The sequence below is a fragment of the Xiphophorus couchianus genome, chromosome 22 (genome assembly GCF_001444195.1).
Source record: "Xiphophorus couchianus chromosome 22, X_couchianus-1.0, whole genome shotgun sequence".
In the NCBI taxonomy this organism is placed as follows: domain Eukaryota; kingdom Metazoa; phylum Chordata; class Actinopteri; order Cyprinodontiformes; family Poeciliidae; genus Xiphophorus; species Xiphophorus couchianus.
Window position 1 is genome coordinate 22,320,206 of NC_040249.1, and position 25,389 is coordinate 22,345,594.

The 25,389-nt window shown below is 37.7% G+C and overlaps 1 protein-coding gene across 2 annotated transcripts in view; it reads right to left on the reverse strand.

Moving 5' to 3' along the window:
• dntt (deoxynucleotidyltransferase, terminal) overlaps window positions 1-25,389 on the reverse strand; it is a 91,118-nt gene that overhangs the window by 19,163 nt on the left and 46,566 nt on the right. The window contains exons 9-11 of one of the 2 annotated variants that reach the window (XM_028006025.1): window positions 12,804-13,052; window positions 12,514-12,597; window positions 8,241-8,420 (exon numbers count right to left, since the gene is read on the reverse strand). In XM_028006025.1, coding sequence (XP_027861826.1) covers window positions 8,370-8,420; window positions 12,514-12,597; window positions 12,804-13,052 — 384 coding nt within the window. In that variant the 3' untranslated portion in view covers window positions 8,241-8,369. Of the gene's footprint in view, window positions 1-8,240; window positions 8,421-12,513; window positions 12,598-12,803; window positions 13,053-25,389 lie in introns of those variants that run through there. The other variant, XM_028006024.1, reaches the window with a different exon arrangement.

Genomic DNA, 25,389 nt, shown 5'->3' on the forward strand with positions numbered 1-25,389 from the left:
ATGCCTTTTTCACATGAGTAGTATTGGTAAGTGATAGCTTTATGGCTTTGCTCCAGACTGAAATATCTCAACGATTATTTTATGTTTGAAACCAAATTCAGACATTCAGAGACCTGAGGGGACGAATCCTGATAACGTGCTGGTTTCTCCTCAACCTCACCTTTTGAATTTGAGTAAAGCATCTGAGCAGAATGGATTGTCTAGGAATTGGATACATTCTGCTTATCCAGTCGAGATAATTTCTCTGCGAACAACCTCTGACATTTCCAGCTGAGACACTTTTGGGGTTACCATATTTGATTTGACTCAAATTCCCCAGCTCTTCAACAGCTACTTGGTAAACACATCTAATGAAAAGCTAAGTGTAATTCTTGTGATACAGAAAGTGGTAGCCTGTCTATCCAAAGCATTTTAATGTGTTGGAAAATAACACTCACAATTTGTGAGAATCTCCAGATCTGCTGAACTACGGTGATAAATACAGTCAGTTCATTTCAGCAATTCGTCCTACCTAAAGAATCAATTTACCTCAATTTTTATGTAGTAAACATATTAAAGCATTAAAAGTAATGAAATATTCAATTGTAGCTGAGAAACAGGGCCAATCATCCAAGAAAATTACAGATTTTTTACATCTTCCTGTAAAACAGCAAAACATTCAACATGGCTGCCATCGCCGTCAAGGAAAATTTATTTTTGCACTAAATTTACCAATATTTATCACAGACAAATACTTTTACTGTCAAATTATACCTAATTTTACATATTAATCATATTTATTGACAATGTTTTGATTTCTCAACAACCATGGTTATCATGGAAAATTTATTTTTTGCACTGAACTAGATGAATGTGATGGGTGCCAAATTATCTGACTTTATATTTAGAACCACAGAAATCAGTTACATTTTCTTGATCTTGTGTTTCCTTTTTTCAGAATGGCCGCCGTGGTAGTCATGGAGAATAACATGGTTGCACTGAAATCGACAGTAGTTATTTTTGCAAGTGTTAGGCACAGCAAACAAAAGGGGAAGTTCACTAACTACTAATATAGTAATGAGAATCTTAGCTTCGCTAATGCTAAACCGCAAAACACATAAAACATTAGCAGGAGCTAATGCTAACCATTAAGACAACTGTAAAATTATGTAGCTTTATGTTATTAAAGCTAACGTTTAATCAGTAATACATTTAGAACAAATTTATGTCAGATCATAATTTCTTGGTTAATGTCAAGCTGTCATAACAAAGACATTTTGAATAATGTCAACTTTGTATTAAAAGTGTCATGATTTACTGAATCAATACCTTATGCTTAACCTGAGCGCGTAAATTAATCTGGAGATACTTTAGTTAACCACACTAAGTGGAGGAGTGTGTTTTCATCTTGAAAGATACAGTTTGGTCCCTAAGAGTGAAGAAATTTCTTCACACTGGTTGCAGAATCTCATCTTGATATCTCTGAAGATTAGGATTGCCTCCAGTGGTGATTAGCCTTATTTTCCAGAAAGGGAGATGATGCCCCACCACGCCTCCACCAAATGTTTTTCGGCTTTGGCAGAGATGATTTGGCAAGAACTTCATGGACGCAATCCAGAAATGCATTTTGCATTTAAAGGGAATTAAGCAATCTTTTTTCAACGGTGTAGGATTTATTGCCAAGAAGCGTTGTCACAACAACAAAAATTACCAAAATTCAAGGAATATTCCCATTTTCCTAATCCTAAGTGTAGATACAGTCTCAAATCTGCTTTAAAGATAAAACTGTCGATGTTAGTAAAACAGAATGGAACCAAGGCATTTTTAACTGGCTCCAGATGACCAGGTTTACTCCATCACAGTCCTCCATTATTACAGCAGCCCTCCCATTTCACACTCCCCACCCCTCCTCATTAAAGTCTCTTAATTGTTTCTCTGACCTCTAAGAGAAACGACCCAGTCACATGGCAACTCTACCTTAAAATTAACGTTTTGTATTTGCACTGTCCGCCTGTCATGGGAACATCGTTTCCTGGCAGCTGCAGCTGACAGTCATCTTGTTTTGAGGCAGAATGAAATTAATTCAACAGCTCATCTGGAGGGTGAAACAGACCTTTTAGATATTTCTAGGAGAAAATGTAAACTGACGAGACATTTCAGAGTATATTTGGAGTCCAAAATAAACACTTTTTAACAGTACAGATCATAAACGTCTCCTCTGTTTTATCCATTCTGAGTCCACTTTGATTTACCTTTCTGCAAGGCTGCTAGTCTTTCATAACCAACTCAGCGACATACCGGAGAAACCATTCGGACTGCTCTGATCAAAGCAAATCCCTGAAATGAAAAATTCCTTAAACCCGTTTTTGACTGACAGAGAAAAAAATTGAAATTTGTGCAAACAAAGAAACTCCAGTAGTGGTAATGCTGAGTGACAGTTCTTTTAGAGGAGGAAAGGGAAGCAGAAAAATGAAGTCAGACCTGTTGCGCGGCTACCGTATTAACATGGACGGGGAACAGATAAACACATTCATCCTAATTACAGCGCCTGGACACAGACTGGAGGCGAACGAATGTAATCAGTAATGACAAGCAAGGCGAAGGGCAGCGAAATGTTCCACAGGACCTTCTCTGTTTTTACCTACTGCTGCCCGTTTCTTTAAACAAAGTCTATAATGAACAAGAAAAAAATACTTCCACTGCACTTTGAAATACCGTATGCATCCATGAATACTTTTGAGATCAATAAATCGTTTGTTTTGCACTGCGTCTGACAACTGTCTGCTATTTCTGGTTTTATTTTGGTGAAAGAAGAGAAAACATTTGCATGCAGAAAGAGAGCAGAAGAAGTAAACATGCAGAATACAGAAAGGTTGTTTCTGTTGATCAAATTAACTTATGTTACTGAACTGATTGATTCATTAATAGGGGGGATAACATGCTCACTGAAAACATAAATTATATATATATATATGTATATATATGATGACTATATGATTTTTGGGTTGACTATAAAGGATAAGAAGTTATAAAGTTGAGAATGATAAAATATTTTTCTTTTTTAAACTGTTCACCTTGTGGTCATGAACGTTGATTGTGTCTGCTTTATAAGTTTTCCTCTCCATTTCCTCCAAATAGTTCATATCTGTTGGAAATGTTAGCACCGTGCTTGTCCTAACTTTGTGACTGCACTCAGAGAGAAAGCTCATGTTTGCAACATTCGAGGTGGTCCAATTTTCCAAATCCCATTTACAAATCCAAGTGACTTGTAATCTGTCATTTCCTGTCCTTATCTCACTGGTAGGTGCAAGCTTCTTGTGGAGCGTAAGACAAGGTATTATGAGTTAAATCTGCAGCTGACGGCCTGAAAATATGAGATATGTTGAGTTTCTTTAAATCCTCCACTCTGATCCCAGCTTAGGAAGCTATTCCTCATCCACCTCTGCTTAAAGATGACTTAAATGCAGTGAATCGGTCCATTTCTAGATGCCCATTTTTTACTGGGCAGTGTTTTCACAACATGGAGTCGTGTCTTTTTAAGTCTTTAGCTGGCTCTGGGGGTAATAATTGGATATTTTCTGAAATGTGACAAGCAGTTGAAGACCTGTTATCACCCGAGGTGATATCCTCACCTGTAGTTTTGACATTGATACCTATGGTGATGACATTTCTATCTGCAGTGAAAATATTTACAGGAGTGGCTGCTCGACCCACTGTGAGAAACATTCCTCTCATGGTGACAATATTTTAACACAAATTACCAAACCAATCAAATCTCCTTTTTTGCGTATATTCTTTAATTTTGTCATTAATGCTCAATTATATTTTGAGACGTTACGCTTTCCCCTCTGATGCTGCTTGTTTTTACGTACTCAATAATAAACAGCCGTGGATTCTCGCTGGTATTCTGACACTCTATCCAAATACACCAAGAAAATACAGAATTTATCATTTAACACCTTCTGTAATTACTTTTTGTTGAGGTTAGAGGTCGGCATAGCCGATAGCCGTTAGGTAAAGGTTGACATTTGCCTCTGGCCATACGTTGCCTTCCAAAGATATTCTTACACCTTGAACTTTTCCACAGTTTGTCACACTGCAGCCGCCAATTTCTATGTTTTTACTCAGATTTTATAGGAAAGGTCTTTCAATCTTTCTAAAATTTAAATCCACTGTTAGAGTGGATCTAAATTAGTGTTTCTCAAGCTTTTTCAGGCTGAGGACTATTTAACCCATTTAACAAACACTTAACATGAAAACTGCCCTGCAACAACATCATCTTAATATATACAACCTAAAATGAAAATATTTAAGTAATGTTTTCTTTGTTCGTCCTAATGAACAAAGGCAGTGCTGTGTGGTAAATGTGAATGGACACAAAAAAGTCATGAACACCCCTACACTGGAGGCACATTGAATTACTTACAGATTCTAACGGTGTGTATTCTACGCTTTCTAATAATGTCAAACTCATGGAAGTCCAAAAAGAAGCTCTTTTCTACCAAGTGTTGTGTGCATTAACAACATTTAGGCCTACTTGTCATTTAGAAGCACAATAAAAGAAAAATATACTTGAGTCGCTTTGGCAGAAACAAATATCCTCTTCTGCACCATTAAATACAAAAATTAACTCTTTCAGTCGTTTATCTGTATTTAATTAATTTAATTTAATAATTTTAATAAAAAATTTGACATTCTCTTGGCGTCCTCCGATCATATTAGTAGCCCTGGCATTTTCTTTCCACCAGTATCTTCAGTTTATCTTTTGAGTGATAAGCTAGCTGTAGCGTCACAGCTTGAGCTCAGAGCTCAAGCTGTGTACCGCTTGAGTACAGAGGTACAGCTTGAGTACCTTGTGGACCATTAGGGGGCGCCCTACAGTTTCAGACAGGCTTATCTAAATATAACCTATCAAACAGGAAAGTTCAAAAAATTGCATTTAAGTAATAAGGGTTTGATTCTGAATTGCTTAATTCTGTTCATTTAGCTGCAGGCCAGTTTTTTCTCTTCTTCTTGATGCTGATGACATCACAGACCCTGAAATTGGAAATCACCCTTGTCATCACCTTAATCTTTAACTCACTCCAGATTTCTGTAAACCCATGCAGGAATAATTTTCTTATTCCTACTGTCTTATGATTTTTTTAATCACTCCTCAAAAAAAAGAACGATACCAGCACCGGATTTGTTCTTTTGCCTTTTTGGTCTAATCCTCATGTGCCTAGATGCACTCTAAACTTCAGTGTGGTTGGTCAAGCAAAAGGGAAAATAATTCAATTCAGTGGGCAAAATCAACCACTAACAAACCGCATGCAGCCCATAATAAAGTAGCCCAAACTGGGGAAAGTCTAAAAGGAAGGAAAAACGCAAACAAAAACTTTAAATCGGTTTCAGTTCCTGAAAATAGTTTTGCCCATGTAGCAATTATCAGGTTAATGTTCCAGGAATACTCAGCAGTAATAAACATTGACAATAATTCGGCCTGAGAGCCGCTAAGTACGTCTAATGAAATGCAGCATCTTGTTTGTGGCCAATATAAAACAAGACAGAGAGGAAAAAATAAACTTTCCCTCCGGCTTTTGATTATCTACATGCCGTCCTCCTCAGCCCCATTTTACACAGATGATAGACAAAGCAGTTCGCCATTTTGTTTTATTTACTAAGTTGACTTCCGCACAGATCTATCCATTGCATGAGTACGGTAAACATGCGTGCTCCTATAAATAGATATCATGAAGCTTATTGAATTAAAGCTTATTGGATTGTTGCAGCAAGCTTTTAATTTGAGTCATGGTCATCTGCGCTCCGTTAGTGGATCTAAATGTAACAACGTCCATAAGGAATGTGTTCGAAGCTGATTCAAAAGAACTTTTACATTAGACCTTGTTGATTTTTAAATGTATTTTTCTGCTCCACTATTCTACCTTGAGTATTACTACTGGTAAAATAAAAAGAGTCAGGGTGGAAACATTTTGGAGCATGAACGTACTCACTCTTATCCATATTGCTACATTTTGAGCCAGGGAAATCCACTTCCTGACCCCCATTTGAGTTTCGTGCATCATCCAGGTCACATGTCTTTAACCCAGCAGTATACCAAGTGGAGCATCATGGCGAAAGCCGCCATGTTCTGCTTGTGAAGGTAAATTTGTTGGGCCTCATATCGACAATCAGACAACAATTTTGAGTGTCACAATGCCAGAGAATAAACATGTAGCAGTTTTTTCACTTTTTGCAACAACTTTTAAAACATTTTTAACTTTTGCAGGGCATGGTGTCCAAATATAACCTCATGTCTCTGAATGGCAATTTTCCCATCTCTCCTCACATGCCAGGAGGGTATTTAGAGGGCAGAAGCCTCAATATAACCCCCATTTTGGCTGACTTGTCTGTCAGGAAGTGTGCTTGTGACACCCCTTAGAGTCCACATGCCAACAACAGCTAAATTGAACTTCTCCTCCCTCATTCTCAGCTAGCAAACCGAGGCCCTCCTTCCAGGCAGGCCTGCTGTCCTCAATGCAGACGCCACCTGTGAGCACCAACCGGCCGGCCGGGGGCGAGGGGGAACTTTCAAAACGGCTGCTCCCCAAAGCCCAGTGCAATTGCCCCGCTATTGTCCACTCATCCACTGCTGGAAGGGCGGTGGAGGAGTGGAGCAGCATGCTGGAACTTCAAATCAAAGATACAATAATTTGACAGAGAGTTGAATTAAATTTAGCTTTTAGCCCTGTGCTTGACACAAGTACTACTGAAGTGCCCTGTGGATTACCGAACTAACTTAAAATTATCAGCACTTTTAAATGAAAGATTTTATGACTTTTGTCAAAAATTGGGGGACCAACCTGCAGAATAATTTCCATTTAGTCAATTAAATCTCTTCGAAAAGAATCTCCAGCGCCTCTTGAAGCAATTCTTGGTTTTTCAGTTTGCGATTAATTAAAAATGTCCTTTTTTTTGTTTATCTTTTCATAACAGCCAATATTTCTGAGGATTTTTCCTGGCAACTAAGAAAGGAGAGTTACTTTGTTATATTTTGGGGTGGCTGGTTCATAATTTAGACTGTTGGGATTTTTAGAATCATTGAGTATTTTAAGTACATTATTGCCAGTGTGTTTTTGTATAAAGTGTAGAGTTCATTGAAATGTTTACAGTCATTTTCATGTGTGTCATATGTCTATAATGTTTGAACTGCCTTGTTGCTGAAATGTGCAAATACATTTTTATTGATTAGATTTGATATATTAATTTTAAGGCAAAGACTGTAACACTTTAATTTCAATTAATTAATTACATAATTTTAATTATGCTGGAACGGCGCATCCTCTGGGCTTATCATACAAACAGCAACGCTGCTAAGAACAGTTGGAAACTGCATAATGGGACTGAAGGCGGAAAGAATGGCAGCTTCTTAAAGAGACAGTGACCCAATTTCAAGTTAAAGTCAAATTTCTTTAAAGTTATGTTTAATATGTGCAGCATTTCATAAAACTGAGGGTAACATAGTTACTTGTTTGTGTTATGAAATGGCTATGTGCCTTTAATCAGGAGATTACACATTTGTTTTAGTTCCAGATATTCAGGTCTTAGTTTGAATGTGCAGAGAATCAACAGAAAAAGCTTTAATTCAAGTCCAATTACATGTAATCACACTTATTTCAAAGCAGCATCATTCCAGGCAACTAAACTTAATTTGATTAGATATAAATTTAAGATATTTTACACATAACTGAACTTAGAAAAGAGAAACACGTTCCCAGCGAATCCAGTTAAACTAGAAATAATTATAGACCAGAGAAGTAAATCAGTAATAATTTGTAAGAAGACGTCGAGCAAAGAAGCCAAAACAAAACTTTCCTCCGACTGTTTCAAACCTGAGTCGCTGTTCTGACTTGATGCCTGGCTGTCGTTTCAGCAGTTTTCTATTCATGTTTGAAGGTTCGTTTGAAGCTGAACCGCAGAGCTGCAGGATGTCGGCGTAAAAACAAAGAAAATATAAATGAACCTTTCATATCTGAACATGTGCTTCAGGACTAAACCCAGGACATCTACGCTCACAGCCTTTTGACCAGAGCCTCATTAATCACACTCCTACACATGACGTAGAGTAATTACCTGCACAGAAAGACACATATGCACACACCCTCATTCACTGCATTCAATGCACTCCGTGCATTCAGTGTGTGAAAGTATGCACGAACAGTCGGAACAAATGACGGCGAATTTAATGAGCTCAAACACATCTTTAACAAGAGTACCTGGGTTTTGATCAAAGCGATGGCGGAGTCGCATCGCTGATCGTTCACACACGTACGCAGCAACTTTCAAGGGTAGATCCAGCCACGTACAGAGGTGTGTGTGTTTTTGGAGGTGCTGGGCAGGGTCATGGATCCCTACTGCCTGGGGAGGCAGTCAGTCTGTCTAGGAATGATGAAATCCTCCACCTGTCCTCATTCATCAAACCCACAACACATATTAATTATCACAAACCTTCAGAGTTACAGCAGAGGACACACACACACACACACACACACACACACACACACACCAGCCTCCATTGGACGGTTCACTACCCAAGCTAACATCACCAACTTAGACTTCATCAGCTGAGCTGCTCAGGAAATATCGTTTGGAGTAATTACCTCCGACGTTTGAGGCACGAACATTTTCAGAGGACAAATAAATGTATTGTATATGTGATGGATTGAAATGTGGTTATTTCAGAGGCTGGCTAGTCTGATTTGTCTGAAGCAGTGGTCAAATTCAACCAGCAGGGGGAGTCTAGCGCTTGCGCTAGCTATAGTGAAGAGCACCGGAACTTCCTCCTTAGTTAATAATAACCGTTGGAGCAGAAGCACCGTGTCCAGCTCTTTTATTAAAACACTCCCCTTCTTCAGGTATGAGTATATATATATACACACCTGTATATTGTAAATGAGTTTATTGACTTTCAGAAAGCTGTGAGTTCTTTTGGCACTCCGAATGTTAAATTCTGTTGTTAGCTCCGTTGTTAGCGCTGTTGCTAACATACTGCTGTTAAATCGAGTTAATAATAACCGTTGGAGCAGAAGCACCGTGTCCAGCTCTTTTATTAAAACACTCCCCTTCTTCAGGGCATTTACATATATCTATGTCCACTCACAAAAAATTCTTAGTTAAAAATCGAGAAAACTCTCGGGTTTTTTATTGCACATGTGTATAAAGGACTAATTATGACAATTTCTTTTAGTTTCAAGAGACTTTTTAATTCCGAAAATCTCTGTTAGGATTCTTGGAATGGAAAAAATAAGTAAATAAACAGAAAAATGAAATGGATTCAACCATTAGAGTCATTATAGATCATTTTAAAAAATTAGTACATTTCCATCAAAAAACTCAACAATTTTTAGATTAATATCAGAAGATTTCTACAAAAAACTTGAAAAATCCTGAACTCCAAAAGTCAAAAATGTGCGAGAAAAAACTCAGAAATTTTGATATGAATTTCCCACATTTCTAGAAAAAAACATGGAAAATTCTTTAAAATTTGCAAGAAAACAATTCCAGAAATTCTGAGATTAATATCAGACATTTTGGAGAAAAGACATGGACATTCCTGAGTTTGAAAATTAAGAAATTTACGAGAGAACAATTCTGAAATTTTGAGATTAACATCAGAAGTTTTCTAGTAAAAACTGAAAAGGTCTGTGCTGCAAAAATTTAACATTTGCAAGAAAAAAAAATCTCAGAAATTTTGAGATGAAGCTCTGAAATTAGTGAGAAAAAACATGGAAATATCCAAGTTTAAAAAGCCCAAAATTCATAAGAAAAAACTCTGAAATGTTGAGATTAATGTCAAAAATCTGAAAATTTAAGTGTCAAAAATTTTAGACTTTGGAAAGTCTAAAAGATTTTGTGATTTGTTCTGGAAAATTTCAAAGAGATTTTTTTTTTCTAGCCAAGTTTTGACTTCAAACTCAGATGTATTTGTTTTTTTTGGTGGAAATGTATTTTATTTTTTTTACAATGGTCCTATTACACTGTGGCAACCATTCCTTGCCGTTCTAAGATGTACTGCTTTCTATTATCCCCCATACAATAAGTAGCTTTCCTGTTAAGTATTCTCCTCTGCTCATACTCTCAACACCAGTGTGAATATTGTGTAATGTGAACCTTTATGAGTAAAGCTGTCAACATCCATCGCCATACGCTCATAAAGCTTTGTGTTGTCGTGTTATTTTCCGTAATTGGTTTGGATTATGTTTCGACAACGGCCAATAACCGCATTCTCTGCCAGTAAAACTGACTCTCACTGAATGTGTAACATCAGGAATGTATTTGACATGTACGAACCCCAAGTCAGCGTGTTTCTGTGCGACACTCCCAGGGCGGTTCAAGGACTTCCCCAGAGTCTGTTCATAATTGAGTGGAGATCATTAGGATGCTGTAGACTTCTAATCTTTTTTTAAAGCATTTTATAATAAGACAGAGACCAGCTGGTGTCCATTGAGAGTCTCCCAGAGACCCGGATGATTAAAGTCCTCTAAACGACCGCCTTTGGTCCTTAGCTGAGATGTTTCCCTTTTAATCAGACACAAGTCCTCATCACTCCCCCTGTTTCTGTGACACCAGTCACACAAGCAACGCAGAAGTCCCTTCAAAACTGACGGCCAATTAGAAAGGACACGGAAAAGATGAAAGCCCTATTATCACGTTGTCCTAAGCCATACGTTCAACCAATTAACTGCAGTCAGTATGGACAAGAAAAAAAAAAAGTCTCCTTTTGCCCAAGGCGAAGTGAGAACGAGAGAACATGAGCCATGTTGTGTGAAGGCGGAGGAAGGACAGACGCAGAGACATTTAATTGATCTTCATTGGGTTAATTATGGCTGTGATGCTGGACTCAGAATGAGAAATGGGTCGTGAAGAGCTTTCTGAGCGCAACATGTGAAGCTTTCTGTTGACCTTGACAGTTCAGAGAGAAGAAGTGACGGTTCATCCGTCGGCAGAGCGGCGAATGCACCAGAAAAAGTAAAGAACTCAGCAAAGTAGGAAGGAAAGAAAAGATTGTTTGTGTGTTTTACCCTCTTATGCAGCCCCTGCGCATGGGTGACTGCACTGTCAGCAGGCGCAGCTCTGCCCTTGCATTTGAATAAACACCATCTGAGTTGGCTGGCCGTGTATAATATCTGTCAGGGAGCTGCTGCCCGCGGATCCCGGGGACTCTGACCTCCGTCCCCGGGGAGCCGCTGACGGGACGCCGCAGTGACAGGGTTTCTTCCCTGTCGATCTGCACGCTGATCCACCTAACACACTTGTCCCACTTGACTCGAAACAAAATCGGCTCGCCTGTCTGCTCCATGCATCGGAAATAAGTCGGGCGATGAATAGTCGCAAGCTCAGGAAAAAACCGAGGCTGGAAGATGGCTGTCAATGAGATTGATGGTTTGGTTGTTCTCCCATCAGTTTACTGAATAATAAGCCAAATGTTGGCGTCTTTAAAGTTACCATGCAGATATGAACTGTTTCAGGATCTAAGAATACTACGGCCGTAAAGAAAGCAGAGATGGTGTTTCTAGGTGAAGACATGAAAATCAACGGAGTTCGATTTAAAGCCTGCATGGATCTTTACTGATACAAAACATTTTTGTATCAATAACAAACTGTATAAAAACAATTTCTAATGAGATACTCTTTCATTTAAATTCATTTAGAATGATCTAAAAATGTATTTTCCTACTATAGATCGCTTCTGTTTGCCTTTGTCAATACTTACATATTTTAGATCACCACATAAATTGATACTAGACTAATGTGACATACTACAATCAGTTTTCATGATTGATGAGATCATGAATTAACTGCAATTATACACATTTTTTGGTACAATTTCATTAGCGGCACCCGGGCCTGAATATCGCTAGACCTGTACAATCAAGAAATCACATAAAAAACCTGTCTGATAACAAAAAAAATGCTAAAAGATCTAAAAAACCAACACACTTTGCATAAATCAAAATCAATTTAAAAACTGGAGCACCATGTAGATCCATGGTGGCTACAGACGTCGACCAGATCATTTTTACTTTGTTTAAAATGTCTGTGGGTCTTTTTTAAATGAATGTTCATCAGCATTTTTTTCTTCAAAAGAGAAATTTAAATTTATTTTAAGACAAAAAGAGATCTTTTTTTTCAACTTTCCAGCAAGAAACAGGAGCTTGCTTAAGTCAATAATTCCCTAATATATATAGAAAAGTATTAGCTCCATTGGCAGATTATTTTATTTATAACCTACCAATGAAACTAGTACTTTTTCATCAATATTAAGGGATTATTAACTTAAACAAGCTCGTATTTCTTGCTGAAAAGTTACTTCATAGTTAGTTTTGCCTTTTTTCAAGTGTAGATATTTGCACTAGAAACTAAACCAAAAATACTTGATAAGATTTTGTTTTTGCAGTGAACTGGATCTCAATAAAACAACCAGTATAAATAAACATGAAAAAATAAAGTTTTAGATTGAAAGTATATTTTTATGTACCCTAAAATACACAGTACCTTTGTTTTGTCATACAAGGCATGGTTGTCCAGAAGCATCTGTCGTTCCAGTCGAGCAAACCTTCGCAAGTCTCTCTCAAACATCTGTGAAAGAGGGAATTAGCAGCTTAAAGTCCACACTTTGTTTTACGTAATTCAGAAATAATCTTTTTGATTTTTACCCTTATGATAGGCTAACATTCAATATGACGCCCTCATTAGAAAATAATCAGTGACGAGACTAAAAACCCACATCTAAATGGTGATGGCAGCTTTTTTCCACCCAAACCATCAGTGAAGAGCTTCCTTACCCGGGAGCCGGTCCAGCCGAGCATCGTGTAGGCGTAGCGATCCACCGGCGGCGACACCAGGTCCACGCGCACCGCTCTCCACTCGCGGCCGTCGCCCTGGGCTCTCTGAAGGCCTCCCTCCACCCGGCTGCCCTCCAGACGCAGGATCAGGAAGCACTTCGCAAAGTGATCCATGGCCTCAAACCTGTGGCTGGGAAGCTTTGATATGTCAAAGGTCGACGCCTGGTAATCAGAGAAGAGTAGAAGGCCCTGATGGAGAAAAACAAAGACTTGTAGACCGTTGAGCTCCAAAGATAAAATACTGCATCTTCTGGAGAATATGTACAATTCTTTCAGCCTTTAGGCTACAATAGTGAAAACTCAATCATGTTTCCTCTCTGGTCCAAAATACTCAAGCGCTCATTTGTAGTGGATTCACTCTGAAAATTAAATCATGCAATAGATTTCAAATGTGGGGGTTGTAATTAGTTTCCATTCAAATAATAAAGGGTCATTTCTAAAGAAAAAGAACAGCAAAAACATAAAAAATAATAACATTTCTTTATTGGTTTAATATTATTAATATGAGTATTCTCAAAATATTTTTTTATTCTCAATATATATCTTTATTCTAATTATTTCAACTTTATTCACAACTTTATTTTGACTTTGGTCTTGTAATTTTTTATATATATGTCTATAAATATGACCCTGATATGTAAAAGAGAAAAACCTGCCTTGTAAAAGTCTAACACCCACTGGACCTTTTTCTTTTTTGCCATATTGCAGCCACAAATTTAAATATTTGTGATTTTATTTTTAGTTCAACATAAAACAGTGTGTAACTGTGAAGTGGAAGGAAAATAATTCACACTATTATACATATGAATAAAACTCTGAAACATTTTCATCTCACCAAGTCAATTCTTTGCAGAAGCACAAATTGCAGCAACGCTCCCAGATTTTTAAAGCTTTAAAGTGACCTTTTAGACATTTCTTTTCTTTTGCAAAATATCTCAAGTTATATCAGAAAGGATGGAGAGCATCCGTCAACAGCAATTTTCAAGACTTGCAACAGCTTTGCGATTAGATTCAGCTCCAAACGTTTGACTTGTAGTTTTCTGACAAGTAACGTTTTGCATACAGAAGCAAAGGGTTTTAGTAACAGCGTTTAGATTATGTAACACATTTTTGGCATGAATGTTTGTGTAAATACCGTAACACTATTAAAAAGTCCTGCTTTCTAGCAACAGACGCAAAAGAGATTTTACAGAACCTCAAGTTCTGTAAAATTTCACCTGAAGAGAGAGGAGTGTGGTTTTGTTGGAAACTCGAATGCTTTCCTAGAAAATATTTCAACTGGGAATGTTTGAGAGCCAGACCGAGTCTAATCTTGGAGCTAAAAGTCAGTTCAGACACAAACCCTCCGGTGTTCAAAATGGTTGCATCAAGGTTATGTTTCTTTAAACAAGGCTGGATATAGTTACCATTTTAAAGCAGTGAACTAAGGAAGGAGCAGAATTCAGCGACAAAATTTTGCTGACAAGTGGATGCTGTGATGCTGAGGTTAATTTGTCTCTTTTTCTCATGTGATCGCTGATGAATAAAGATGAAGTCTCAACATCCTCTCAGTAACTGGCTCTCAGCGAGTATCTAGACTGATATTTGTTTATTGTTGATGGTCAGTAGGACTGATAATTATTCAAATAACTGGCATGAAATTTGCTGTGAATTACACTGCCGCAGGATTTATACAAAAACTTTGATCTGCGTTTCTTTTCTCCCAGCAAAACTAATTTTAATTTATCCAGTGGATGCCGTTGCTGCAGGCAATTAGTTTCTTCTTCTTTTTTTTATTATCTGGTGTTGCCACAAGGTTCAATGTAAATTTTCAGAGAAAACAACAAACAAATATGCATGAGTGATGACTTTGTTGACAGTAATTCTCACAGAGATAGTATATGTGAACTTTTCAAAGAACTAACAATATAAACTACTTCTGGAAAGAGAAAGACAGGCCTTATTACAGAATGTGTAATAATTACAGCAGTTGATAATGGTCACTTTAACGCCACTTTAAAGGTTGACCTTAAAAGTGGTCAGAGTCTTGAAGGTACTTTGCTCATCTGTTTGGAAATGCAAAACCATCAAACTGTTCAGGAAGTAGATGGGTTATGTGACCCAAACGCATCAATATCAGAACAAAAGCAAAAAGGCTTGTAAAGATGCTTGATGCTGCATATTGCTGCGTTCACACTGAACACGTTTCGTGTCAAAAACTCATCTGACGCTTCAAGTTGACTTTGAAGTCAGACGCTTGACATTTTGCTCTAGACGCGCGTTGCGACGAACCGTTGTTTCCGTTGCCGGTCTCTTTGTAGAATGGTGGATGAAATTGAGAGAGTGGCAACAAAATATTACGTAGTGACAGCTTCTGCAATCACAACAGAGGCTCAGATGCCTTTGCTAAACATTTTGTGTTCAACAACTACAGCCGCCACTACGTCAAATGGCGGAGTCTCTCTGTTTGGTTGACGCTCCACTTCCAATGGCAAAAGTTCAGATTTTCCAACTCCTGTGTCGGACGCACTGGACATTCAAAACGCTCCAATCGCGCAGTGCCAGATGCACAAAACCCGTCACAGCGCCCCCTTGACGCGCTGCGACGCCGTGAGACCTTGAATGTAAACCAGACACTCAAATCACGTTTGGTGTGAACGCAGCATATTACTTAATTGTCATTATTTTTGTAGAAATCATGTTTCATTTTGACATGGAAGGTGTTTCTTTTGTCAAATAAGCCAAACTTTGTTGATCATGGTTGGTTTGTAAAAGTATTAAAAAATGTGAAACATATATGGATTGAATACTTTTTATATGATGCAGCAGTGAAAAAGAGTCAAACATGATGTTAAGCTATTGAGAAACTAATATAAATTAAAGTTGAAAACATTGCTTTTAAAGATTAAAATGTGCAACCCTGAAGAAAAAGTAAAGCACAGTTGAGTACAAAGTGTTCAACTTAGATTGAGGCAACAACCCAAAAAAAAGTCAATAGACTGATTTCCTTAGGGACGCTCTCTGGAAGATTAAGGTTTTCCTAGATCCAAAAGAGTTAGTGCGCTTTAGATTACAAATTTTCAATTTAATTCCAGCGCCCACCGTGATTGTTTGGGATGCCACTTTCCTCATGCTGCCCATAAACTTGTCACATTCTCCTTAAAGACCAATAACTAAGGAAGTAAATCCAGGAAGCCACCTCTCTGCCTGCTCATCTGATGAGAGAGGGTAATTACAAAACATTTAACACCTTGTCAGCATAGCGTGAATTGCTGCTCCTGAGTACAGGTCACTGGAAAGGAACAATGTTTCTCACAAGGCAATGAGAAATCCAGAGGCAGTTTGGAAAACTTGAGTGACAGAGGAGGAGGAAAAACCTCAAAGAAACCGGCAGGCCCTCTTTACTTCCACTCTCTAATTATCTTTCTAAGTGGAGTCATTTCTTGTGCAACTGTAGGGAGAAATTCTCCATGTCACCCCTTGTCTGCATCCCTGATAACTCTGCAATTACAGATAACCATTCACCCTCCAATAATAGGACAAGCCTGGGATTCTTAAAGTTTGCCTGATGCTCAATAATAGTGTAGCTGCAGGCACTAAAAGTACAAACTAAGATGAGGCTGGAATGACAGCATAAAAGCATTAAACTACTGACAAATCTGAAAATAAAATCCTCCCCAAGTCAGACAGCAGAACCAACTACAGGTATAGAGCATTTCACATGTGCAGTATTAAGAAAACACAGTGCTTTGCAAAAGAAATAACAAGCCTTTAACTTTTTGAAATGATGTATTTTACTGCAATTTGTGCAATAAAGTCGCACATAATTATAACATGGAAGGTAAATCATGCAATTTTGAACTAATTACAATATAAAAACACTGGAATGCATTTGTATTTAGTCTTTGTAAAACAAAACATTTGCAGTTTTTGCTTTGCAAACAGCTAAATTACAGAGGAACTGGACAGTGAGCATAACTTAGCTCTGGACTTTGACTTGGCCATTCTCATACGTTTCATTGTAGTTTTGCTTGTATGGTCAGAATCATTGTTCTGTTGGAAGAAAAATCAAAACCGTAATCCTAAATCTTTCTCATTATATCTGTTTGGTTCACTTTAAATAAACCAGAGTTCTCGCTTCATTCAAGCACATGTGAAAATTCACATACTGATGCAGAGCAAGCAAACGAAACCTGGTCTGCAACGTAATTTTAAGTAAATCTTAGAGGAATTCACTTAAAGTGAAAAAGAAAACTTTCTACTTAGAAAGAAAGTGAACCAAAGAAAGCACGTTATATCTCCTACAGATATGATTTACAGGCATTAATGTGATTTGAAAACTTTTGAATAATAGGCTGGCAAGTTTACTTGTAAAGCACCAGGTTGTACACATTAGGCTGTCCCTTACAACGCAACACCAAAATACACGAAGAAGACGAGCCATAACATTAAATAAAAGCATAAAGATAAGATAGAAACATGTAAAAATAAAATGTCAACATTTTAGTCAAACCTAAACCATGATAGAAATAATAAAATACATTTTTGGCCTGCATGGATAAGGTACAGTAAACAGCGATTCATACTTGACAGAGACGAGTGTCTTCACCGCAGTATCTGTCTCATGTATACAAAGCAACAAAGCTGTTTCCTGGATTATGCCAAGACATTTTGTATTTATTATGTAGGCAGCCAGTACACCTATAAATATTAAAAATGTATGTTTTAGATATCCAAATAACATATTCCCTATTCAGTTAGTGTATCACAAACACCATTTAAGCAAATAGCTGAAATAAAATTTTGATCAACAGAAGCTCTTCAGATATCTGTAATGCAAACAGGAGTTAGATAAAGGTACATCTTTAATTAAATGGTAAAAAAAAAAGCAATTTGTGAAAGTAAAACAAAAAACTCATGCAGCATTATTTCCCAATGCAACCCTGCAAGGATGAGCCAGCATAGATGGATGGATGCTTATGCACTTTTTCAAGGTTTTGCGCATAAATAAAATACTAAGCAGAATATTCAGTAGCTACAACAGTAGACCTGAAACATTAGCAATGCACACAAGACACTGTTCAAACCGTTATAGAAAAATCACTGGATTGTTCTGTGAGATTTAACCTTCCTGTCGCTACAAACTAAACCGCCAACACAGTTCAATATCTAACAGCTGAAAGTCAGTCACCAAGAAATCCACCATAAAAAGGATGTCATGAAGCTCCCCCATCTCAGCATTTCCAAGAACTGTTTAGCCCAACAGCTCTCTGTAATCATCTCACTCGCAGCAGGTAGCGTTAGCCAGCATCTGAGCGTAAGCTTATTCTACCAGAACTGTTTACACAGAGAATCATAAAAGAGTTCAGCAGGAGGATAAACTTTTCCCTAAAGCCTTTTCTTTGAGCAGTGGTTTAAAAAATAAATAATAAAAGTTGAGTAAACAAGCCTTCTGAAAAGGTGATCTAAAGACGACGCTGTTATAATTTCTATTAGCTTGATTTCCTGGGTTCTTTCCTTCAAGGAGTGTGACTGGAGGCCACAGCAGCCACCCGTAACCGAAAGATGAGCGATACGTCGTCAGGGGCCAGCCAGGCGCTCTGATCTCATCTCAAATTCCCTCTGACTCACAGAAACGGAGAAATTGCCTTCAAGTTGTAGCTTAATGTGTGTTAGCCTGGTCTGTTTGAACTGCACTGCGACTTTGAAACAGAGATTTGCTAGAAGTAAAGCGACTGATTACTGAAATAAAAGTGGAACATTTTGTGTGTAACTGTGTGCCAAAGTAACTGTAACTTTCATTTAGGTCCTAAATTGATTAATTTTTATTAAACAACCCCAGCTGCATGGAGAGCTTTGTTGGTTTATATTAACTAAAATGTTAGTTTGTTTTTTTTATTTAAAAACAGGCACAGCACAATCAAACTTCAGTCTATGACGTAAATGTTCCGGATTCTAAGGTTAAGTTGTCATATGTAAACACTTGATTAATATTTCAATTTTGACAAATATTGTGCAAAACTCACATTTTGTATGTTTTTATATTTCCATTTTGATCTCTACTGCTCAAAAAAAACAACCAGCCATTTTTTTGGCAATAAGTTCATGTTTTTTGGTGTCTGGAAAATGAGCCGTTTCAAAAACCTTCCAAATGTAACGTCACAAATCAACAACACTGCCACTAGCAACTCCAGTAAAGTCTAGTCCGTTACCTAGCAATCCAAGCAGAACTCCAGCACATTTGGTCAGCTGGTTTTACCACTGTACAATGGCTGCTGGAAAAGTCTATTGTTGTTGACTTTCCATCCAGAAACAACTTACTGTGTTTGTTGGTTGTGCAAGAGGCTTAACTTCTGCTTTTCAAAGGTTGCATAATTTTACAAGCGAGGAGAAGCTTATTTGGATTTAAAGTGACAGAATTCTGAAAATGACTTATTCTGAAATAATAAGTCATTATTATTTCAGATAATAATGACTTATTGTGACCAGACTAAGATCTCAATATCTAGGAGCAATAACTGCATTTCCATTGACAACATTACTGCACAATTTGATATTTTGAAAATAAATTTTCCTAATGGATCCATGGAGATGAAAATAAAAATTCTCGATTGTTGATAAAAGTTTTGGTTCTAGGCTTATGTGGGTTTTTTGGCCGTATTGCAAAACTGCAATGGAAACATTTTCCCATCATGAATCGTGATCAACAACTGGATGTTGCCACTGGCACAAACTAAGAAGAAGACAATTGGATGATGGCACGCCATATTCTTTAATGACTTATCACGTAAATAAACGTAATCATGTGATTTTAATTGTGTTTAATAGAAACAACACATTTGCGAAATTGTATGTTTGGTTTTTTTTTGGACAGTAGCAGAATATAGACAAAGTTCTGCCCAGTTTTGTAATTGAAACTCAGTTAATAATAAGGCTTTAGAAGTTACTGTAGATCCATAGAGGACAATATTTAGAGACAAAGATGATTGATGGCATCATATGGACATCCATTGCCATTAGCCGGGTGAAGCTTAAACTCATCCGTCTGATAAAGAAGTTCCTGGCTGACCTTGACTCTGCCCCCAAGTCACGCTTCCTGAATACCAGCATCAGAAGGGGGCAGGTAAAAATGATGAACCCCATTTTACAAGGACGTTTTTAGATGGAAGTATTTTTATCTTCAGGCTGTACAAGGGGACCTGGATGGACTGGACGGGGTGCGGATGTAGGCCTGCCTATGACACAAGGCCTGAGTGAAGACACGACGGCCCCCGGGGGCTCGATTGCAGATGACAAGGTTACACGACTTAAAGTCAACCTTTGCTACCTCCACTTAATCACTACCTCTCGTGTCCTCGTCCCTGCAGAGCAGTCCCTCTCTCCTCATCCCTTTTCTGCCTGCCCCGCTGAGAAGAAAGCTTCCAGTCGTATCACGCTGTCCTTTCTTAGGCTCTGAAAGCCTTTCTAACACCTATCCATCTAATTCGCTGTCCTCGCATATCTGCACACACTTTCACACCTTCACCTTGCTCTGTCTCCCTACAGTGAATGGAAATAGCTGCAAGATGTGGGTTCCCAGTGATACCAGACAGTAAGTAGGAGGTAATTATCATAAGGACAGACCTCTGGTGGGGTGCAGACACAAGGCGCAGTGGTTGAAACAGAGAATGAAGATGGAGGGATTTATTTTTAAACCCAATGAGGGCAAAAAGACGAGAGTAGCTAGACAGTGCAGGTCTGTGAAGCACTTATCTCCTGTTTAACCCTCTCAAACTATGTTTAGAACAGCATTCAGTGAGAACAATCCACCCTAGTCCTCACTGCTCCGTTTCATACTGTACATCTCTACACAACTCTGAATCAGTGTCAAAGCTGACAAATAAAGCTCCTTGGAGACCAAGTCTTGGAAAATGAATTATGTGATTTTAAGTCATCTTTTAATTTTATCGACATAGTTCTTCTGGCTGTAAATAGCATTAAAAAGGGAACTATTATGCAAAATTAACATTTTGAACTTTTTGTACTTCTATCTGGGCTTCTACTGCTTCTGAAAACAGCCCAAGTGCATCTTTTTTGGTAGTACATTAATGTTTTTTTGGTATCTGGAAAATGAGCTGTTTCAAAAACTTTCCAATTGTAACGTTGCAAACCAGAAGTCACTGCCCACCACCTAGCAACCCCAGCAAAGCCCAGCCCATTACCTAGCAACCGAAGCTGAGCTCCACCTGGTTTTACCGCTGTATGCGCTGTACAATGGCTGCTGGAAGACAAGTGTTTTGTTGTTGACTTACCATCCAGAAACCACTTGCTACATTCTTGTTGTTTGTGTATCAGGCCGCATTTCTGCTTTTCAAAGATTTACAGTTGTATAATTACGTATCTGTCTGTGTCAATTTTCATTTACTAGAGTAAACATTGAGTTGGGGGGGGCGTGGCCAGAAGCAGCTTACTTGGATTTAAAGTGACAAGAGCTCATTCTGAAAGGAGCTCAACATGTTCAGAATTGAGCAGACTAAAATCTCATTACCTAAGAATGATTTTGTGTAAAAGAAAAATGTATTGTATTCCACATAGATCTATCCTAACCTGTTCAGGGAAGCATAATAGGTCACCTTTAATGCTTTGGAGTGACCCAGCTGCAGTCTTGACTTAATCTGACAGGGGTAAAATAAAACCTAGGGTGATGGCAAGATAGTCTTCCAAACAACTGGAAACATACAAAAGCAAAAATATACTTCATTACTGTTATTAGATTTATAGCAAACTTTCAAGGTCATGATTGAACAATGTAAGATCTATTATTCTGACAGTCAGTTGGTTAAGGAGAGTTTTGTTTAATGGGCTCTGAAATGATGATTAAATAACTTATGATCACTTCAGCTAAATTTAGAATCAGGCTATGGTGAATGAATAAAGATTGTCACTGATTAATGCTGGGTTAACTCTACTACCTCTAAGTCCAGTTTCTTTTCAGGTTTGGACTGATTTTAAAGATCACATATGAAAAGACACACTCTCACCTGTCCATACACAGAGTATTGGGAATAATTAGAACCGGCTATGTCTTCATAGAGAACGGGATCTAACATTAGCAACACATCATTAGCTGCTTAATAAGATGGCAAAACAGTAGATCCTAAAAATATGTGAGGATTTGGAGGCTCCCTGCTCCGGTTTGACACTCTGGCTTGGAAAAACACCTGAAGGCAAGATGAAAACAAACAATACCTGGTAATCCTTCACACCAACATCAAAAAACAAGCCTCAGATTCATTCAGTTCACAGTGGCTACAACACAAACAAAGCAACACAAGTCTGTCAACTGGTCAGATGTAACAAAATTTTAAAAAATGTATTTTTCAGCAAAATACAGTACTTGGATCAGACCATAAGCTACCGCTTGAGAGGCAGTTCTGTATGTATGACCAATACCTGCAAGCTAAGTAATCAAAAATCAATGCTTTAAAAACAAAACTAATTGAAAATCTTGTTCCCCTCCTCGCCTGTGGGGGCGTTGCACCAAGAACCGCTGAAGGTAACAAAACAAAAACCTCAGAAGAAGACGTGTGCGCAACTTCTTTCTTCATGAAATCAAACAAAAATGGAGTGGCGTTAGATTTTAGCAATTGTGGCATTTCTCTTTTGTACATGGTGATTGTATTTACCCAGAATTCCTTGTGTTGTAGTCCACTTCTATACCATGTTTTGTTCCACAACTATACCCTACTTTGTGTTGGTAATGTATAAAAGTACTTTTGGATTATTGGTGTGCTTTGAACATTTCTGACCACCCAGTTGAACATTTATGGTAACAAACTAAAGAAAAAAAAACAGACAATTTGTCTCAAATCCCTTCAACAGATTCTTTAAGTCTTTTAAAAAGTCTCATTGTTTGCTCATTTCCAATTACGTGCCGTTCTCAGCATAGAGGAATGTGTTTCCATGTAGCGCTTAAATTAGACACCCCTGCGGCACAACAATATTTGTCAAATTATATTGTTAAATTAGAAGAAAGTAATTGTCGTCATTGTAATGCAGCTATTAATTAAAACATCAAGTGTATGTAAACATAACCTGCTATTAACACTGTGACTCTCCATGTTTTATCTTTGGCTGACACATTTTCTCACTTTATCGTTTTCTAATGGCTCTGCCTCTGCTTTCATCAGCTGCCTGCCTTTTACATTCCTGCTCTCCTTCTTTCATTCTTTCAGCCACCTTTCCATCTTGCCCACTTTTGATTAAAGGATCCATTTTCCATTAAAAGGTGTCCAGAGCGATCTATGGCCTTAAATGCTCTGCAACAAGTTTGTGAAATAACCAATTGTATGTTATCTATTATTAAATTCAGTCACATCTTTTTAATTCTTTCAATTTCAGATATAACTTAAGTACCACAACTGTTGTTATTTCCTTCAAGTAAAATGAACAAAAAGAAAGCTTCAATGGGAATCTGCTATATTGGCTGTAAATTGCTTAGCTCCATTTACCATGAGCAACCAGGTGAACTCTGGTAAAATCCATCCCTGTAGCTTAAGTCAAGTCAAATTTATTTGTGTAGCACATTTCAGCTACAAGGCATTTCAAAGTGCTTTACAAAAACACAAAGTCGTAAAACGTACATTCAACAACTGAAACATTTTGCCGTCGTTACACATCAGAATGTTTATCAATGTTTTATTTATTATGTTTCAAAAGCAACTCTGAACAGGAGGGTTTTTAGTCTAGATTTAAAGGAACTCAGTGTTTTGCCTGTTTTGCAGTTTTCTGGAAGTTTGTTCCAGATTTGTGGTGCATGGAAGCTGAATGCTGCTTCCCCATGTTTGGTTCTGGTTCTGGGGATGCAGAGCAGAACCAGAACCAGAAGACCTAAGAGGTCTGGAAGGTTGATATGACAACAGCAGATCTTCAAGGCATTCAGCGATTTATAAACTAAGAACAGTATTTTAAAGTCTCTGAGCTACATGGGGCCATTGTAAGGACTGTAGAACTGGTGAGATGTGCTCCATCTTCCTGGTTTTAGTGAGAACACAAGCAGCAGCGTTCTGGAACAGACTGGGTTTTCCAGCAGACCTGTGAATACACTGTTGCAGTAATCAGTGCGACTAAAGATAAACACATAGACAAATTTAGCTAGATCAGGGATGTCAAACTCATTGTAAAGATTATGAATGTCCAGCTGTGCCAGAACATATTGATAAAGCCCATTAGCAAACTGCTAAAATGTGAATAGATGGCTATTTCTGCCAACAGTAATTAAGTTAAATAAAAACTAATTCAGAATATTTGATAGCAGATGACCATATGAACTCTAACATTTCACTCCTTAGAAACTCCAACTAACTTAAAAAAAAAACTTCAAAGGTGAGGTAGTATGAATATTAGAAAGTATGTTCTGGCGCTTTCAATTTTTTTCATGAAAGTTTTAGGTTTTGTGCTACTTTCACACAATCTGGGGTAAAAATTGGCTATTCAGTTTGAAAATAATAAAAAAAAAAGGCCTGGAGCAAAGATTTGAGCTTCGAACATGATCAGCGCTTAGCTGTATTATTTTTGGCAGACAGACATGGCTTGTGAACACATTGTAACAAACTCAAGCCTATTTTCACACATCAGCACAGAAGATCCAGGGCAGGTGCTGACAATCTGGTTTAGACTTTTTTTTTTGGCACATTACTATTCACACATCTGCATCACAGGGGGAGATTTATATATATATATATATATATATATATATATATATATATTTCCCAGAGAGTTTGAGATGTGCTCCTACAGCTGGAGAATAGGGGGGTGTGTCTGCTGAGGAGCAGCTGTCGCCGCTGCACACGATGCAGGAAAATCTCAGTATTTATTAACATCTCTTAAAGGAAAGCCAGCAGTGCTTTTGTGTTGATAATGAAACAGTGTTTTTGAATGCGTCCAGTGTTGAAGACTTTCTCTTTTTCTGTGAATGTGTTTGAAAGATTTGCAGCTAAGTTCATGCACTGCCTCATCTGCTGAGGTGTGAGAGATTTTATGTAGGTTCCAGGTACGGAGCGATTGTGTTGACATCTCTGTTTGACCGCGTCTTACCTTCCCAAACATTTCACTCAGTGTCTCTGAAACAGCAGAGCTTTATTGAAAAGTTTCTTTCTGCTATATAGTGTAATTTTCAGATGTGTGAGTTGAATATTATTTGAGGTCAAGAAGTTTTAGTTGAAGATAATTGCCTACAACTTATTTTATTTTTTAGTTACTTAAACTAAAGGATTCGTAATAACTTTTGTTTTATAACTCACGGTGTAAAATTATGGAAGGCGTTAAATGAGGAGTTAAAACAAAATCAAAATTCAATCAAATTTAAGAGGAAATATATGAAGGTAATTTTCAAAGATATAGAAATATGGGTGAGGAATGGCACAAATGTGTAAATGCAAATATTTAGGAATATCTGTGTTTGCTGAGTCCATGACAAAAAAAATCAAATATAATGATTTTAGTTTATAATTTTGTATTCCTTGTTTACTTCTGCTATTTCATTCGACTATTATGTTCGAAATAAATG